Raw genomic sequence first — 20,443 nt, 5'->3', positions numbered from 1 at the left:
TCAGCCTCAATACAAATGTCAACGCAGTGAAAAAACGACATGGCAGTAGCATTATTTTTAAAAATAGCATTGACTTTCTGAACCCTCTGCAAGGATCTCTGGGAGAACCAGGGTTCATGGATTATACTTTGAGAATAACTGTACCACCAGTCTCTCTACCCCATGGAATCATAACCTCCTGTTATATTTTCAGCGCACAGACTTAGCAAAAAATGGGTGTTCAATACATACAAATGTATTGATTACAGATAGTGGCATCCTTACCAGATTACCGTATACCTCAGTTACATGAACAATTCTTTATGGGGAGGAAAAAGATGCAGGAAAGTAAATTATTAGAGAGTAGCATAATGAAGGGCTATGGATGTTTTTTAAATAAAATTGAGTATTCAAAGAAGAAATGAGATTAACAAGAAGGAGTTAACCCAGAATGAAGAGACTTGAGTACGCAATCTTTCAGAAATGATAGGAATAAAAGAAAAAAGTGGGGCAGAGGGAATGGAATGCAGGATCCACGTGAAAGCCCAGAGACTCCCAATGCCCAGGACACAATGGCTAGATTCTGTAATATCAGGGTCAGCTGGTTGCCCAGAAGCTCAGTTTTAACTTGAAGTTAAGTGTAAATGGACTTGGAACTCCAATAGGCCCCTTCTCTATGGAACCCACGGGTGAAAAAGGAGAGTTCTACATGACAAAATAGGGATCAACCACAGAGAAATCATTGTAAGGGGCTGGGGTAATAACACGCAGTAAACAGAGGAATGACATCTATAACTGCTTGAAAGTATCTACTTAATACTTTAAATCCAGAGTTAATCATGTAATAAACTATTTCCTCTATGCCTCTCCACTGGACAGATAAAATTATTCGCTGAAATTCTCACCCACTGAATTGGATCTTAAGTACTCATCAGAACTGGTCAGAGTAGAGCAGATGGCACAACAAAAGAAAAAATGACAAAAGGCAGTGAGCCCAAGGAGCAAGGCTTCAAAGGGAAACGCTGTTTCTTTCGGATCTCCAGGTGATGGAACACAGCCTCCTCAAGAGGGCAACAGCATTGGCCTGAAAGACAATCCCCAGCTCTCAGAGGACATCACCCTGGGTTACTCTGATTAAAGGACAGCTCTCTGAACAAACAACAACAATCTTCCCCCTGCACCCCCCACACCTCACACCAAAACGGCCCACCTTAGTGACATGAAGACGGCTGTTGGTACCACGAACTGGAGGCAAGTTATTGTCCATTGCCGGAAATGTTTCAGTTTCATGACAGTGTATTTTATTTTCTTCTTTTTTAATTTCTGATACCCAACTCTGAGAAGCAGGAGAAAACAGAAGATAAACATACAATTTGAAGTAATTAACCAGGTGTTAGAAAGGATTACACATCATCATAGTTTCCTGTGGGTCCATTTTTTTGGGTGACAATTTGGTCACGCATTCTATCTGTAAAGCTCTTCTGCTATTCTTTTAAATTGTGGTAAAATACACAATACACAAAACAAAATGTATCATCTTAACCACTTTTAAACGTACAGCTCAGTATTGTTACGCGTATTTGTGTTACGCTTCCTATTTGTATTATTTTGCAAGCTTACTCTCATCGCTTCCAACAAGCTTTCCCCGAGCTATCTGCTTGGGCTAGAAATGCTCCTCCTCCATGTTTTAATACAGAGATTTAAAACAATCCATTTATCATCTCTCTCACATTCTGTAAGTTCCTTGAGGGCAGAACCTATGTCTTAGTCTCATCTTTGTGATTCAGGAACCTAGTGTCAGGCACATAAGAGGTTTCTAATCATGTTTATTAAACTGAATTGTCACAGGTTTAGGAAGAAATTGAGTGAGAGATTTGTTATCTGTGAAATTCTATTACTATTATTCAGCAACTATACAGTGAGGGTCTAATATCTGTCCGACACTATATTAAATTAGGCACCGTGATACAGCAAAAAAACTGTATTATCTATCCAACTGTGCAGGAGACAGGGGAACAAAATGGGAGCAGAGAGGTGAAAAAAGGAGAAGAAACAGAAAAACATTTGGGGAAAAAGGTAAAAAGGAAGAGGAGGCATTATAGAGGAGGACAAAGATAAGAGAGAATGGGGAGAGCGGGAGAAGTGGCAGGGAAAAGTCTGAAAGAAAGGGAGTGGAGGCAAAGTCAAGAGGTGACTGAGAAAGAATACGTAACTGGAACAAAAGCAGGTTCTGCAACTAAAACTACGCTGTCATTCCCTGGACGATAAAGCCAAAGAACTCTGGACATAAACTGCTATTTTAACTTGTAGATTAATTACCAGATTTTCTATTTCAAGTCAATAAAATGGCAAAATGAAAAAGCTGAAAGTTTAAAAAAAAATAGCATTCCAAGGTAGAGAATACATATTCCTCAAAATTGTCTTCAAAGGTATTATTCAATCCAGTAAAATACGTTGAATAAAATAAAGTAAAATAAACAAAACACTGTTTCTCCAGAATCTGTTTTAAGAAGTTATTTCTTGGGGCACCTGGGTGGCTCAGTTGTTAAGCGTCTGCCTTCGGCTCAGGGCGTGATCGCAGGGTTCTGGGATTGAGCCCTGCATCGGGCTCCCTGCACTGCTGGGAGCCTGCTTCTTCCTCTCCCACTCCCCCTGCTTGTGTTCCCTCTCTCGCTGGCTGTCTCTCTCTGTGTCAAATAAATAAATAAAATCTTTTAAAAAAAAGTTATTTCTTAAGCAAAATGAAACCACAAAAGAACTCAGAAAATACAGGTAAATATGCATCTGGTGGAGAGGAAGCTTTCTCAAGTATAAAAGCAAGAAAACATAAGGGATAAAACTAAGGGATAAAATTTTTTTAATGAATAAACATGAAAAACACCACACACAAGATTTAAAAGACTAACAACAAATTGAAGGAAAATTTAGAATATATGCAACAAAACTATTACAAATAAATAAGGAACACATGAATAGAAAAATCAATAAAGGGATATCTCCTCCTAGCCCTGATGGAGTAACAGGGACTGGATCTGCCCTCCTGCTTAAACTCTACAAAACTGGATAAAATATATGAAACAGTGGTTTTCAGACATTGGACAATAGGTAGCACAGGACAATGATCCTTGAAAGAAAGGAAACAAATGAGGGAAGCCCTGCATTGGCCCCAGTTTACTGCCCGTAATTTCCAGGCTAAAGGATAGGGAAAGGAAACCCAAACAGCACTGTGGTTTCACTGAATTCAGAAGAACACAGTTCAGGCTTCAAGCAGGCAAAGATTGCAAAGAGCCAGGGTGCATAATATCCAAGAGGAGGGACCTGGACAGAGAGAGAACTCTAAGGATAACCGGAATAGCACTGTATTTGTTAAGGAAATGTAATTCATAGTCAAAACCTTTCTTATAATGAAAACTTGAGGCCCAGATGGCATCAGTGATGAATTCTGGAAAATATTTAAGGAAGAAATAATACCAATTATACACAATCTTTCCTAGACAATTCAAGAAGAGAGAACACTTCCCAACTCGTTCTATGAGGCCAGCATTACCCCGTTACCCATGAGACAACATTATAAGAAAGCTACAGGCTAGTATCTCTCATGATTGTAGACACAAAAATCCTTCATAAAATTTTAGCAAATTAAATCCAACAATATATAAAAAAGACACATCACGACTAAATAGAGTTTATCCTTGAATGCAAGACTGGCATAACATTTGAAAACAGAGTATGTAATTTACCTGATTAATAGACTACAAAGAAAATCTTACATTCCTCTCAAAAATTCTATACTCATTCATGACAAAAAGTCTCATCAAACAAGGAAAAGAAGGGACCCTCCTCAACCTTATAAAGTGTCACGTCATAAAATCTAAAGCTGACACTATACTTAATGGTGAATGGCTGAATGATGTCCCCCTAATATTAAGAACAAGTCAAGGATATCTGCTCTCACCACTTCTATTCAACATTGTACTAGAGGTCCAAGCCTGTGCAATAAGGCAAATAAAAGAAATAAAAGGTAGCCATACTGGAAAAGGAGAAATAAATCTTTCATTATTTGTGGAGGACATGATCCTGCATATAAGAAAATCCAATGAATCTATAAAAAAGCTACTAGAACTAATTTGTAAATTTAAGAAGATTGCAGGATACAAAGCCTATATAAAAATATCAGTTACATAACTATAAACTTGCAATGCACAAATAAAAATTGAAATTAAAATTCCACTGATATGAGGTATCTAGATTAGTCAAACTTATGAAACAAAGTAGAATGGTGGTTGCCAGGAGCTGAGGGGAGGGGGAAATGGAAAACTGTTGTTTAATGGGTACAGAGTTTCAGTTCTGTAAGATAAAAAAGTTCTGGAGATTGGGTGCACAACAATATGAATATAACACTAATGAACTGCACATTTTAAAAATCTCTGAATATAATGTCAATATAACACTAATGAACTGTACACTTAAAATGGCTAAGATGGTAAATTTTATGTGATATGTATTTTATCACACCAAAAATAAATACATACATACATAAAATTCCATAGCTAGGATGAGTTAGAATGAGTAAAAAAATTAAAATTAAAAAACATTAACTTTTACAATAGCATAAAATATATTAACTACTTAGGAATAAATTTAACAAAAAATATGCAAGAACTACACACTGAAAATTATAAGACATTGGCACAAAAAATTAAAGAAGACTTAAATGAACAGAAAACATATAATGTTCATGGATCAGAAATTTCACTATTGTTAAGATCCATTGATCCATAAATTCAACACAATTCCAACCCAAAGACGAGCAAATTATTTTGTAGCAACTGGCAAGCAAAGGACCTAGAATAGCCAAAACAATTATGAAAAAGGAGAACAAAGTTGGAAGACTTGTACTATCTGATTTTAAGACTTAACCATAATCAAGAGAATGAGGTATTGGAGTGAAGACAGACATTTAGATTAATGAAAGATAATAGAATCCAGAAATTAACCCACACATACATGGTCAATTGATTTCTGATGATGACACCAAGAAGTTCAATGGGGAAAGGATAATCTTTCATTAAGTGGTACTTGGAACCCTGGATATCTATATTATACGTATGTGTGTGTGTGTACCCCAAAACTAAAACAGATCCTAGACTTAAATTAAGAGTTAAAAGTAGAGGGGCGCCTGGGTGGCACAGCGGTTAAGCGTCTGCCTTCGGCTCAGGGCGTGATCCCAGCGTTAAGGGATCGAGCCCCACATCAGGCTCTTCCGCTATGAGCCTGCTTCTTCCTTTCCCACTCCCCCTGCTTGTGTTCCCTCTCTCACTGGCTGTCTCTACCTCTGTTGAATAAATAAATAAAATCTTAAAAAAAAAAAAAAAAAAAAAAGAAATGCAGAATCCTAGACCCACCCCAGCGTTCTAGACCTGGTGAATCAGAATCTGCATTTAGAAAAAAAAAAAAGAGTTAAAAGTAGAAACTTTCTAGAAGAATCACATGAAGAAACTTGGGGATCTGAGATTAGACAAAGATTTCCTAAATAGGACACAAAGCACAGACTGTAAAAGAAAAACTGATTTCATCAAAATTAAACACTTTTGCTCTTCCAGAGTCACCGTAAAAAAACGAAAAGGCAATCCGCAAAATATTTTTTGCAAAAATATTTGCAAGAGATGTATCTAATGAAAGACATATATGAAAGACATGTATTTTACAACTCAGTAATAAAAATAATCCAAAATTTTTTAATGAGCAAAGTATTTAAAGACTTTTCACAAAAGAAGATACATGGATGGCAAATAAGCACATGAAAAGATACTCAACAAAGTTAGTCATTAGAGAAATGGAAATTAAGACCACAATGAGATACCACTGCATACCTAATAGAACAGCTGAAATTAAGGAAACTGGCAATACTAAGTGTGAACCAAGATGCAGAGCAACAGCGATTTTCATCCATTACTGGNAGGAATGCCACATTGGAAAACATCTTGTTCGTTCACTGGTAAGTAGATAAACTGTGAGATATCCATGCAATTCAGTGCTACTCGACAATTACGAAAAACACACTACAGACATGCAACAACACTGATGCATCTCAAAAGCATGCTGCTAAGTGAAGACGACACAAAAGACCACACACTGTATGACCGTATTTATAGGAAAGTCTAAAAACGACAAGTCCATAATAATAGAAAGCAGTTCAGGGGTTACCAGGATCAGGATGTCATAGAATAGAAATGTTTTAGAGCATAGACAGGTGTCAAAACTCAGTGAAATGTAGAACATTAAATTTTTTTTTGAATGTGGATTATACCTCAATAAAGCTGATTAAAAGAAATCACTAAAGATACAGGCCATTAACAAAAGAAGAAATCCAACCGACGGACAAAAAAATTTAATGTTGCTAATAATCAAACAAATACATGAATTTTTCAATTATTTAATTGATTAAAAAAATGATTATATGGTGGCTCAGCCAGTTAAGCGTCTGCCTTTGGCTCAGGTCATGATGCAATGGTCCCGAGATCAAGCACTGCACTGGGCTCCCTACTCAGCGGGGAGACTGCTTCTCCCTCTCCTTCTGCACTACCTCTACTCATGCTTGTGTGCACACGCTCTCTCTCTTTCCCTCAAATAAATAAATAAAATCTTTAAAATGATTACAGGATCCAGTGTAGAATACCTTAAATGGGCATTCTTATATACCACCGGATGAAAAGAGAACAAAGGCACAACTTTTCTGAGAACATGGAAATGTGTTTCAACAGCCTTCATATTATTCACATCCTTTGATCAAGCAACTTGATTTCAGATAATTTATGCCGAGGAAATAACCAGGATGGGACAAAGGAAATTATAAACCAGCATGTTTGTATAGCACTATTCATAGAAGCTGAGTGAATTATGTTTCTTTGATAGGACAGTCATTTAAAATACACACATGGGTGTATGGACACAAACATACACATTCACAATATTCTCCTGGGTTTCAGAAGCAACCAAGACTGAGTAAGTGATTACCACTAAAAGCCCTTCACTGACAAAAATGAAAGAAGCCTAGGATTTTGGAAAAGTGAAGGAGACATATATATAAGGCAACAATGTCACAAAAACCAGCGTCACTCTATACCTTTATGTCGCCATCAATTTTTTCCCATTCTTCTGCTGTAAAACTGGATGCTGTTGCTGCAGGCTTATCTTTCCTCAAAGCTCTACTTTCAGGAGCCAAGCCTTTAAGGCGTTTTTCACAAAATTCTGTAAGTTCAGGATAATATCCTTCCTCACCAGACCTTCAAAAAAATTGAGAACTTTGGAGTCACCACTTTATTTAGAGATGATGTAGATTTGCAGGCTGGGCTCCACGGAGCAGAGCGGTTCTGCGGAGATTCCCAGGGCTGCCCCTGCACAGGGATGAAGGCTGGGCAGCGTGTGGGCTTCCTCCTCACCTTCCTCAACCAGCACAACCTTCATTTTTAGCTGTTAATCTATGGAGGGATGATGCAGTGAAGGAGAAAATGGAGCTCCAAAAATACCAGCTTCCATCACACACTTCGAAAGTTGAATAAACAACATCTTCTCCCCTTTAACACGTGTTCATTTTGTTACATAAGGTAATTTTAACTTATAAATGAAATCTCAATATTAGAGACAGGTGGAAAGTGAGACTGGATTTCCTTCCCAAGGAGGAGTTTGTAGCTCCTTTTTCCCCCCAAAGGGATAGTAAGAAAATGGCAGAGGAGTGGTTCAGAATAACACGCCTCTAAATCAATCATTCAAGGGACAGAATTCATTCCTAGAGAGTTGTATGGAGAACTCTGTTCTTCGTTTTTGAAGGAAAATCAATCTTTTTTCCCTGCTCTCATAAATCTGTTTACCTCTAAATTTTTAGAAAAATAGAAAAAAAATTCCCATTTTCAAATAAATTTTTCTTAAAAATAAATTCTGGGGGCACCTGGGTGGTTCGGTCGGTTAAACGTCTGCCTTTGACTCAGGTCATGGTCCCAGAGTCCTGGGGTCAAGCCCTGCGGCGGGTTCCCTGCTCAACGGGGAGCCTGCTTCTTCCTCTGCCTCTGCCCTCTGCTCGTGATCTCTCTCTCACTATCTCAAATAAATAAAATCTTTAAAAATATATAAATTCTGAATCAATGCAACAGAATTGAATTAAGCTATTCATAGAGTTTCTTAGAACCAACAGTGTGTGGCTTTCAAACTCTTCCATCACATAATCTTCTCATTTTATTTAACAGTCCTTGACCACACATAAATGAAAATGTTTTTCTGCTGCTGAGAAAAACAAAAGGAAAAATACATGTTACACTTTCCGTTTCAGAAATGATGAGGTTATGACATCAACCGTGTCTGGGCACAAGCAGGCACAGGAGGACAGAAGGCGGAAGGTAACAAGAGAAAAAGGAGAGGACACCGTGATAAGGCAGGGTGTCGGAAGGAAGAATAGAGAACTACCACCAAACAAAAGGAACAGTACTGATGTCTGGGGAGGAGTGTGCTTCACAAGTGCTTCTGCAGTATCAAGCTACTCTCCAAATGAAAACCCCTCAGGGCCCAAATAGGTGGCACCCATTGCAATGCCCCAGGGCAGTGCTGCTTAAGCAGGCTCCCTTGCCCACCTGCATGTCAGTCAGCCAGGCACTCGTTAAAAACACATGTTCCTAGGCCCCACCCCAGGTTTCCTAAAGCAGGTACCTGGGAATGGGACCCTCATATCTGCGCTTTTAACCACCACATTTGACGTATATTAAAGTTTGACAATCACCACCGTGGGACCCTTACCCAGAGAAGGTCTGGTTTCCCTGCTTTCTGGTCCTACCTCCTGGCCTCCCCACCATCCTCTCCTTGTGACCAGCTCACAGGAAGTCACCACCCTTGTTGGCAGATGGTATGGAGTGGGGGGAGTACCAAAGAGCTTTATGAACTGGTAGGCTGGTGAGCTAACCTTATTTCCTATTGGCTACTCTCATGGCTACTTTACTTCTTCCTAGAAAATGTGGAGGAAGCAAGAAAAATGTCCTCCTGAATACTGATGAGCCTTAAGTTGCATGCTGGAAGTAGACCTAGCCAGAACCCTCTAAACTAACCACAGGATCAAAACAACTATTTTGGAACCTAACATGAGGGAAAAAACCCAACAATCTCAGTATGTGAAAATGTTCTGCAATGTTTCTAAGAGTTTCAATGTTCAGAAGGCAACAATGTAATTGGCATACTGAAACATGAAATGAGTTTCAAATGCTTACCTGAGCACACAAAGAATTTTTTCCAAGTGTTTAACATCTGAGCATTTTTCAATATACTTGAAATCCAAATGTTCCACAGGAATTTTAAATGTTTTTGTTGTTCCAAAGCCCCATAATGATGGATTATCTTTGGCAGTCATGGCTGAAATGTAGTATAGGAAAATAGTTATGAAGCAAATATATATAGTAATAATTTGGATAGTAGTAACCATCTAGGCATTTCTATAACATCTATTTTTCATTTCTATGGAAAAGGAGGTGTGTTTTCTCTAAGGAGGAAAGCTACTCATTTTAAACTCTCTCTCCCTGATAACAGTTAACAGTCGTGGAGCTAAATTACTAAATAACATACATGGATTACCTCAATCTCCATTTAAGCAAAGTTGGAACACAAAGTATGTTTTGGTGCTATAGAATAGGAAAAAAACTTTTCCTCTACTCAATTAGGTTCAGTGCCTGAGACTCCCAAATTAAACTGATAAAAGACACATTAACAGGAGAAAAGATTTATTTTATACACTTAATGCATGGTGGGGGCAGGGCTTCATAGAAAAGTGAAAACCCAAAGAAACTGTTAGGCTGAGGAGCCTATATACCATTTTAGCAAAGGATGATAAGTTGTGGATCATTGATTAGACAAAGGAAAAGGCGGTTTGGCTTTTAGAAGAAGGTAAATATGTGGGAGAAACTAATGAACGATAATGGTTTCCTTAATAAGATTTGTTTATGCAGCCTTAGCCTGGTGCTATCTAGTATGATGAAGATTGCTCTCCTCCTCCTGGTATGAGAGAGGGGAAGACGCCCTGCTATTAGAGGCGGGTGGAGGGAGGGTGAGAATTCTTCCTGTTTTTATTAATTGTTTTCAGTTCAAAATAATCCTTATGCCAAAATGGTTTATTTGGGGATGGCATATTCTGGTCCCCTTAGGTGCTCAAACTGCTTTTTAAGATAGCTTTTAATGTTGATTTCAATGACTTCTACTTCAGCTGTTTGTTCACACCCCAACCATGCTTTGCGATTTAGCACAAACATAAATAATATCCTTTACAGTCCTTAACATTACTCTCTTGCCCATTCCCTGCTGCCCACTCCCAGCTCTGTGTTCTAAAGGCACTGTGCCCATACCTTTCTCATAGCTTATATTCTAATTATGTATTTTTATCTTCCCTTCTAGATTGTGAGATCTTACTTTATTCATCATCATGTATTCAGGATTAACATAAATAGTGCCCTGTACCCTTAAGAAACACCATCCTAAGAATTTTACATGTATTACCTCATTTAATATTTCAACTACTGTATCAGGTAGGTTTTATTTTAAGTAGAGAGCAGTAATAACAGTTAACAGTTATGGAGCTAAACTACTGTGTGCCATGGATTATTATCTCACATAATCTTCAAAACCACTCTCATGAAGGGTATTAATAATTACTCTCATTTTACAGAAAAGGAAGTGTTTGTGTTTTAAGTAATCTGCTCAAGGTCATATAATTATTAAGTAGTGACTGAGGATTTGAATCTCAGTAGGCTACTGCAGAGCCCACATACTTAGCCATCATACCTAGCCTTTTCAAACTGTGGGTGGCAACCCCTGAAATCAATTTAGTGGGCTGCAATTAGCATTGTTTTATAATGAGATACACTAGAACAGCAACCAAAAAATCTGACTACTTCACATACCATTAAAGTGAATACTGTTTTATAAAACCTTTTATTTCCCGTCTATACAAATGACAAATGTGTGAATATAAATGCACATGTTGCAAAATATATTTCTCATCATGAGTCATCGTCAAAGTGTTTCAAAAACCACTGCAGTAAAACACATTGGGTTATAAATTTTAAAACAAGAAGTAGCAATGAGTCGAATTGACCAAAAGTATTTCCTTCAGCATGCCTGCCCTCTGGGATTCTGGTCATACTTCAAACCTCTGCGGAAAAAGAGAAGGCTCTGTCAGCTTCTCCATATTCCTACTGAATCTGACTGGGGCACAGAACACAGAAGACAGTTCATCAGCTTTCAGATGAGATCCAGCTGAAAAATGAGATCGTGATTTTCGCTCTATACTGGCAGGGCCCAGGATAACGAATGATACATTCATCACAAGGATAGCCTTAAGAGTAGAAGTTACTGGGAAGCAACATGAAGAACTTTTAAATTATTGATGCTGCCCAGAACAGAATGGGTTGCATTAGGAGAATTTTTCTGAAGAGTGGGCAGATCTTTGATGGGAGAAACTTAAGCATCCAACCGGATTAAAAGAGATGATCTCGAAGTTGTCTTGCAATCCTTGAGATTTTACAATTTGAATAAAATACACTGAAAAACATTTTAAATGACAGAGCCGTCTCTTATCTAATCAAATGAATTTCACCCTGCACACTGTTTTAACATTTCTCTGAAAATCCTTTTTGAAAACTTCCACGTTTGTTTTGGGTCCCCTTCTCCCCCGCCCGGATGCACATCTCAAGACTACTACTGAATGTTAACTCTCAAGTTCCAAAAAACAAGTCATACACTTTATTTGCTCTCGGTAGAACCTCCCACATCCGTTTGGAATTTCTTTGCTTAGATAAATCCTTGATTTAGTTGGATTTAATCTCTTCTCTGTCATCCTGATCCACATCCATTTCCCATATTCCCTAATTGGCTGACAGAAATACCTCCAGTGGAAACTGAAATAAAGCAAGTAACACGGAAACCTGTTTTCCTCCACCCAGGCACGTTCTTTCCAGCAAACACAGGGTCGAGCGCCCCCTGCAGGCGGAGATCGAAGGAAAATGGCTCCCTTAGCCGTAGCAACGGTTTCTGTGTACAGCGCGGCCCAGAGCGGCGGGGGTCAAGGGCCGGCCGGGAACCCGGAGCTCTACTGTCAACGCAACGGTCAGGGGGCACTTTAGGACCCCCTGAAATTGCTCCCCCCTCCCCGGCTTTGGTCTCCAGGACTGGTCGCCGCCGGCGGATCCTGGCAATCCCCGTGTTGCGACCCTGTCCCAACATCCGCTACCGTCCGCCACAGAAAACTAAAGCGCCCAGTTTCTTCATTCCATAACCGACTCCCTCAGTCGAGTCCGACCGTGCATTTGCTTCTCGGGGCCCGCCTTTCACCCCAGCTCCCGAAGGCAACTGCGATAGCAGATGTAATTTACTCCAGGCCAGCAGGTACTCACCTGGTTCCCAGACCCCGCGCCGCGCTGAGGATGCGACCGCCGCACAATTTACCACCGACTCCGCAAGTGCGGAGATGGGGGCGTGTCGCCCCGCCTGAGCCCCCACGCGCGGAAGGCGGACCGCCGGGGGCGGGACTAGAGCCTCTGCGGATGATTGGCCGGCCCTCGACCTGCTACCTCGCGGATAGGCCTTACAGCCCAGCCTCTCCCGCACAGAGGACCATTAGGCGAGAAATGAGTCCTAGTGGGAGAGTTCCCTTTCTCCTTTGCGTTCGTTTTCGATCGAGTTAAAAAACCGTTACTGTTCTGGATTGTTGTACTACCCACAAGATAAATTGATAACTACTCCTACTTAATTATAGAAATATAATTAAACGTTCAGAATATCTACAATGCAACCCAGACTTCGCTCCTTCCCTTTACATAAGAATCAATGAAAGACAAGATTCCCTCTTCCTTCGTATGCCTTCAAATCTTCTGAGTACAGGTTATGAGACACCGTAGTGAGTACTGGGATACAAAGGCAAATAAGACATAATACAATCCAGATGAATAAAACAGTAGAGATAGTTTGGGGGGGGTGTATTTTACTTTTATAATTTCAGATTGTCTGCTAAATAATAGGAACTCAATAATGTATTTCCCTTCCCTTTGCACTTAAATTAGATCTAGTCCTTTAGCAGGCACTAAAAGTGGTAAAAACACTGATGGTGGTAAAAATTCTGCTGAAAATATGGCTGACTATATTTTTATTATTATTATGCTAAATTTGCACGTTTATAGGCACAGATTTGAACTTTAGTGTAATCCTTAGTTTCCTTTATTAAATTGTCATGGAAACAGCATCACATGCCCCAGGCCATGTTAAGTCACTCCACACCTCATTCCAGCCAGCACACTTCACTCAAAACTATGTCCTAGGTTTAATACACTGACCACTGTAAGGACATCATTTTACTTCCCCAGCATTGGAGGAAATCCTTCAAATATTTGAGGAAATGGTTGTAATTCCACATGCTCTGTAATTTTCTTTTCATTCACACTTAATATTTTCTTCTGGTTATAATTATGTATATATACGTTTATGCATAATTAAAAAGTAGGATAAAAAGCAACTTGAAGGGAATAGACTATGTGGGCATATTAAAATTATCACTATCATGTTCAAAGAGGTAAGACATTGCATCCCAGAAACAAGGATAGGTATATATTTTAGTTTTTCTTTGAATGTATACATTCCAATACACATTCAAATATACAAAGAAAAACTAATAAGCTTGTAGAAATTAAAATTACACCAGAAATGAAAATTCCAATAGATGGATTAGAAAGTAAAATTAAAGGAAACTTTCAAAGAGCAAAGGGAAAAAAAAAGGAAAAGGAAAGGTGAGAAAGGTCAATGAAGTTTAATGTTAGATTTTTTTTTTTTTAAAGATCTGGAGAAAAGAGAATATTGAGGGTAGGAAGTTATTAAACATTTCAAGAAGTGTCACCTGTATGGCTCGGTTGGTTGAGTGTCCAACTTTTGGTTTCAGCGCAGGTGATCTCATGTGTCCTGAGATCCTGCCCTGCATAGGGCTCTCTGCTCAGCCAGCAGTCCGCTTGTAGATTCTCTCTTTCTGCTCCTCCCCCCAGTTGCACACTCGTGCACTCACTCACTCTCTCAAATCTTAAACAAAAAACAATTAAAGAAAATTTCCCACAACCGAAGAGCTTGACTTTCCAGATTCAAAGGACCCACTGAGTGCCCAGAACAGGGGAAAACAGCCCCATGCTAAGGCACATATTGTAAAATTTCAGTACACTGGCAAAGAAAATGCTACGTTTCCAGATAAAAAATGAAAAATTAGGAATAAGAATAGTTTTGGACTTCTCAACAATACAGGGGCAGGGGATGGGGGCACCTGGGTGGCTCAGGTCATGATCAAGCCCCACATCAGGCTCCCTGCTCAGTGGGGAGTCTGCTCCCTCCCCACCCCCATTCATGCACTCGAGCATGTGCTCTCTCAAATAAATAAAATCTTTAAAAAAAAAATACTGGAAGCTAGAAGACTATAAAACAATCCTTCAAAATTTTGATGCTGGCTAAGAACAACACAAAAGGTCATTTCAGGCAGAGAGAACAGCATGAGAAACGCACAGGTAAGAAAGAAATAAGCACTGTTGCCTGCTTAAAGCACTGCAAACATCTCCTTAGAACCGAAAGATTGAGAGGTGGGTTGAAGTGGTGACTGAGATAGAAAAGGAGTCATATTATCAGGAACCAAATGTACTATCCTAAGACTTTTGACTTTACCAAAATGGGGAGCCACTGAGGATTTTCAGCAGGACAGTGCCATGAAATCTGTATTTCAGAAAGAGCAACCGGAGGAGAATGGAGATAACAAGGCTGGTAGCTGGGAGACTAATCTTGAAACTAAAAAAATCATGTGTGGAAAATAATACTCATAGCAATGGTGATAATAATAAACACTGATTAGGCTAAGAGGTTTTACGGATTCATTTTATTTTGTAACTAACCTGTGAGGTAGGTGCTATTATTTCATGCCTACCTTACAAATGGCGAAAGTGAACCCTAGTGAAGTCACACTGTTAACAGAGGACACGGTGGATATTTGAACCCAAAACCTTTCACCAAAGTCCATACTGCTTACTGAGCTCTTAAATACTAACCAATCCATCAATAAGTCCCATTAGCTCAAATGCTATCTTACAACCAGCCACTTCTTAGACCCTCCACGGCTACCACTCTGGTCTGCCATCATCATTATCCTGAACTACATTACAGGTGGTCCTTCACTGGCTTCCCCATCCATCACCCATGCCTACATTATCCATTCTCACAGAACAGCACAAGTAACGTTACTCTCCTGTTTACTCCCATCATGAGACCATAAAATAAGCAGGCCTCTGACTACCTCAAAGTTTGAGTCGCATGGGCTTCATTCTGAAGTGAGAACAAGGCAAACTTACTTTCCACCCCTGAGACATTACACTGGCTGTTTCCTCAATTTCAGGAATTATCCTTCCCCTTGTCTTACTATGTCAGGTTCCTTCTCATCCTTCAGCCCTCTGCTCAAATAACCACTCCCTCTTGACTAATTTTCTAGGAGGGGTGGAGACGTCCATGTATTTATATATGTGAGGAGGCAACTTGTTTTTACATCTTCTCAGTTTACACTTTCTCACCTTATATAATTTAGTCTCCTTTAAGACTGGTTTTTTTTGTTTTTTTGGTTTTTGTTTTGTTTTGTTTTTTTGGAGAGACAGACAGATACAGTAGAGGGTGGAGGTGTGCAGAAGGAGAAAGAACCCTCATCTCAAGGTCATGAACCTGGGTTCATGACCTGAGCCAAAATCAAGAGTCCAACGCTTAACTGACTGAGCCACCAAGAAGCCCTAAGACTGGCCATTTCTGATTTCATCTACTATTTTTACATTTTTCACAACTTGAATCTCTGAAGATAACTTCAGAGCCTCAAAGCACCGTATTGACCATGATATATTCCTCCACTTTGACAATGAAGCTGAAGTTAAAAGAAATGAATTGGCTACTCACTGAGTAGCAGGGCTGGATTTGGATGTTTCCATGCTCTTCTCACGGACATGCATGTTCATAGTCATTGGTAAGCAGTTTAAGTAGGGGACAAGTTATGTGTTAACTTTAAGCTCAGATTTACTGATATTTATATTTATAGAACACTATTTGAAAGTCTTTTTTTTTAAGATTTATTTTTATTTTTGAGAGTGTGTGCTGATGTGAGGGGCAGAGGGAGAGGGAAAAAGTCTCTGTGCTCAGTACAGAGCCTGACATGAGGCTTGATCCCACGACCCTGAGATCAAGACCTGAGCTGAAACTGAGTCGGAAGCTTAACTGACTATGCCACCCAGGCACCCCAAAACAATCTTTTAAAGCAAGTTTATATCTATTTTACCTTTTTTTTCTTAAACTGTCCAGGTAGGCAAAAGGGAAAATGACTTCCATTTTTATAGATGAAAGGGACACAAAGAGGTGACCGGTTGAAATGCTGGTCTTGAGTTCCAATGGTAATACTTTTTCCATTAAACCACTGTCTAGTTAACCAAATAATAATATTCAATTAGGGGCGCCTGGGTGGCTCAGTCATTAAGTGTCTGCCTTCGGCTCAGGGCGTGATCCCAGAGTACTGGGATGGAGCTCCGCATCAGGCTCCTCCACTGGGAGCCTGCTTCTTCCTCTCCCACTCCCCCTGCCTGTGTTCCCTCTCTCGCTGGCTGTCTCTCTCTGTCAAATAAATAAATAAAATCTTAAAAAAATAAATAAATAATATTCAATTAAACCAATGATACGTAAAAGACCTGTGAGAAAATCAAAAGAGCTAAGAGCAACATATCGGAAGTGTTAGGGTTTGTTTAGGGGACTGTCATGAGATATTTATTGGACTCTTTTATCTGAAAAAGACAAGGTTAAGAAGGAACATAGCAGAATTACAAAATTATGGAAGGTATGGCTAAAAGAAAACCTGGACCTAGGAAGCACTCTTTAAAAATCTGAGCATGGTGGTACTTTGTATAGCACATAAAAAATTTATAGAACTTGTATTCAAGGATGGTAACAGAAATACAGGTTTTTTTTAAAATGGCACAGTTAATTTTTTGAATGTCAGAGACACACATAGCTATTAGTGAAGATGGAATATAGCTAATCTTCAAAATGAACATCAGATGACATCCCATAATGATGGAATCCTGGAACAGATGGGAGTATCCCAGGTATCCATATCCCTAAGATCAAGGCAAAAGTTTTTAAACATTTATTCATAGGTCAGTGTAAACCAGTCCCTATTGTTTTTTTTATATCCTGAAAGCAGAATTTTTTACCTTAATGATTATACCTCAGAAACTACACCTGCCTTAATAACCTGCTTCATCCACTTTACACAGGGTTGTTTTGCCTTACAGATGCAACCATTAAAGTTTCTTTTCTCTCACCCAAGATTTAAAATATAAACAAGTGTTATATACAAATACAGAAGGCCTACATCAAGTAAAAATGAAAAGTCTAACTCAAAATGATGCATGCATGCTAAGTACACTGGTATACTCAATATAAAATAATGCTGGAGGGTAAACAAAGTTGGGGATGTACAACTGTGGTTTCCAAGGAACTTACTTAATCAGACCTTCACAGGGCCCTAGAAAACTTCATTTTTAACAAGGACCCCAAAAGATTCTAGGCCTTAAATAAAAGTGTGGTTTAGGGAAGCACTTTAAACTTTCACTCTGTGTCAGATTACATATTCAATAAAAGTAAATTATAAATCATGTAATTGAAGAAAAAACTTTTCTTTATAGAAACTATTAATAGCGATCTAAATACAAGATGGATTTTAAAATGAAATGTTATTTGTATTCATAAAGATATATACACTAATCAAAAGCTATACAACATTAACAGCAAATCCAAGTACAAACGAAGATAATCCTCTGAATTCCATGGTTCATCGAGCATCAAAAACCACCACTGTATTAAAATGAGTTAAGGACAAAAACATATTTAAAAATTACATGCAAGATTTAACACTTCCAAGTCACTTTCTCTTTGCAATAAACTACTTAATCTAAAATGAACAAAAGAATGGAACTCAGTATTTACTATGACAATTGGAAATGAACTAAAGAAAAAAAAAAGATTTCAATTTTTATTAGTTCCCTTTCCATGATACAAAAGACTAATGCACCAAAAAACACTAAAGCAATGTTAGCAAGATAACATACTGGTTTAAAAAATATTGTAATTGCATTATTAGTTACCACTTAACAGTGTACTTTCGGTCTTTTGGCTAATTTATAAGCCTCACTTTTTCCATTAGGAAGCATTCATACACAGTATTTGTATTTCTCCTTGTATAATTTAGTTTGTCCATAAACTCAAACTCAAGAAGGAGTATAAGTAAAATAAGTTAAATACCGATCTTGAAAAACTGACTTATGAGAACTAAAATCAACTAGTATTTAGATATTTAGTATATGTCTCTACACTGGATTTTTATTATGAAAATAAGCCCCTTTTTTGGTAAGCAGTCTAAAAGTTATTATGTTTTTTTTTTACCAGAAATCAATCTTTGACTAACAACCCAAGCATTATTCTTCACTTCCACTTACTTCATATTTACCAAGTTAAAAGGATACATCTTTTAGTCCTTTTCTTGTACATTATTCTGTATCCACATTCTCTGCATCTGATTGGATCCCTGGATTTTATTTCATTTTCTGTGTGACATTCTAAAAAAGAAAGCATGTATATTCAATGTCTAAAGGGAAAATAGGACAGACAAGCAAATTACCTTAACTGGGTTTTTCACCCAAAGCAATAAAATGTACTCAATTTCAAAGAGTATGGTGCTATGACCATGCTGAAAAGAAAACCACAGGCCCCAAACGGCCTCACTTAGGTTAAAGACTCCAAGTCAGTAAACCCAGTAAACCAAGATTTAACACTTAACCTAACTGCAGTTTCAACCATGCAGAAATGTAACCTCTGATCAATCAACATGGGAACTTCCCTGTCAGCATTAGGAAATCTACTGCTTTTTGGTTCCTCTTAGGCGACTTAATATATTAGCCTAAAAAAAAAAAAAAGAAAGAGAAAGGCGACCTTACCTAAGACAATGGATTCTTCCTAATAATTTCCTTTTTTTCCATTCCTCTCTACCTTTAAAAAACCTTCCTTTTCTGTACCCTTTGGAGCTCCCATCTACTTGCTAGACAGGATACTGCCTGATTCATAAATCCATTAATAAAGCCTATTACACCTTTAAAATGTACTCAGTTGAACTTTTATTTTTTAACAATATACTAAGGAGGAAAGAAAAGAGTTATGAACAGCACATTTTTCTCTCTTTTTTTAAAGATTTTATTTATTTGACAGAGAGAGAGACAGCGACAGAGGGAACACAAGCAGGGAGAGTGGGAGAGGGAGAAGCAGGCTTCCTGCTGAGCTGGGAGCCCGATGAGGGGCTCAATCCCAGGATACTGGGATCACGACCCAGGCCAAAGGCAGACGCTTAAGGACTGAGCCACCCAGGTGCCCCAGAAAATGAATTCTTAATGAGAGTTTGTTTTTTGTTTTTGTTTTTTCTACAGTTGCTTGTATTCTGCTTTGTAACTTTAAAGATGAGAGACTCATTTAAGACAAAGTTAAATGTAATTATTTCAAAACGCAGAAGTAAAACACTCCTACTTTACGTAAGTTCTACTCTTACCTCCGCAGATATATATCATCGGCTGTTGCTTTGGGGGTTGAACGTCCTTCTGGGTGTCCATGGATAGTCCCTGAAATCACAGACTCAAATATTGAATATCTCAAAAGGGCGCCTCACAAATCCAACCATTTTTGGCCTCATTTTTCTCAGGAAAACCTAAAAAAGTCCCAATTCCTAACCGTACTTTTTAAAACCCTATGGGTAGACCTAAAGGACGAAACAAAAACACAACGTATTGCGCACTTACCCCCAAACTGGACACAACAACATTTTACAGATATTATTTCATTATAATCTTTACAACAATGCTAGCAGGTACTACCCTTACTTTACAGATGAAGCAACCCAGCCTTGTAGAAGTCTATTTGCGCAGGGTTATTCGGCTATTAAGAGGTAGGGGCACTGGGATCTGACGGCAGAGCTGCGTTCCCATTTATCACAAGTCCTACTTTTCCAAAATTCAGCAGAAGGCAATAAATTATATCCCTCAACAAGGGAACATGCGAACCGAAAATAAGGGGAGAATAACCCCCAAAAGCCAAACAGCTAAACTGAGAGAACCGGGCAAAGGATTAACACCATCCACTCAATCCCCACCTTTTCCCAATTCTAACCCCATACCGGACCTTCTTCACCTTCAAGGTCTTACCAGTTTGGGTCCAAATACCCACCTCTAGATACAACCAGACAATTCCCTACTCACGTAGCCCGGAGAAACCGCGTACTCTGAAGTTGGAGGCAGAGTCCGGCTCCTCGTTGTGTCGCAGCCAACTTCCGGCGCTAGCATATGACGCATGT

General features: G+C 38.8%; 2 protein-coding genes across 3 annotated transcripts in view; both read right to left on the bottom strand.

The window, feature by feature from the left end:
* SPAG1 (sperm associated antigen 1) overlaps positions 1-16,203 on the bottom strand; it is a 64,768-nt gene extending 48,565 nt beyond the window's left edge. Inside the window, exons 1-4 of the mRNA XM_040625585.1 lie at positions 13,895-16,203; positions 9,231-9,372; positions 7,106-7,265; positions 1,190-1,315 (exon numbers count right to left, since the gene is read on the bottom strand). Of these exons, the coding sequence (XP_040481519.1) occupies positions 1,190-1,315; positions 7,106-7,265; positions 9,231-9,370 (426 nt within the window). The 5' untranslated portion in view covers positions 9,371-9,372; positions 13,895-16,203. The remainder of the gene's footprint in view (positions 1-1,189; positions 1,316-7,105; positions 7,266-9,230; positions 9,373-13,894) is intronic.
* Positions 16,204-16,946: 743 nt separating this feature from the next.
* Positions 16,947-20,443, bottom strand: POLR2K (RNA polymerase II, I and III subunit K). Of its 2 annotated transcripts, none has more exons than XM_008689205.2 (4): positions 20,349-20,443; positions 19,646-19,715; positions 18,573-18,665; positions 16,947-17,904 (listed from the first exon to the last, which is right to left on the bottom strand). In XM_008689205.2, exons 1-4 carry the CDS (start codon positions 20,439-20,441, stop codon positions 17,882-17,884), a joined length of 279 nt encoding a protein of 92 aa, XP_008687427.2. In that variant the 5' UTR covers positions 20,442-20,443; the 3' UTR covers positions 16,947-17,881. The 2 variants fall into 2 exon arrangements, with proteins under 2 accessions (XP_008687427.2, XP_008687428.1); XM_008689206.2 differs by having other exon boundaries at positions 20,317-20,425.

This window comes from Ursus maritimus, unplaced genomic scaffold, assembly GCF_017311325.1.
Source record: "Ursus maritimus isolate PB19 unplaced genomic scaffold, ASM1731132v1 scaffold_9, whole genome shotgun sequence".
In the NCBI taxonomy this organism is placed as follows: Eukaryota; Metazoa; Chordata; class Mammalia; order Carnivora; family Ursidae; genus Ursus; species Ursus maritimus.
Note: the sequence above shows the minus strand (reverse complement) of the source record. Positions and strands in the feature narration are given on the sequence as shown.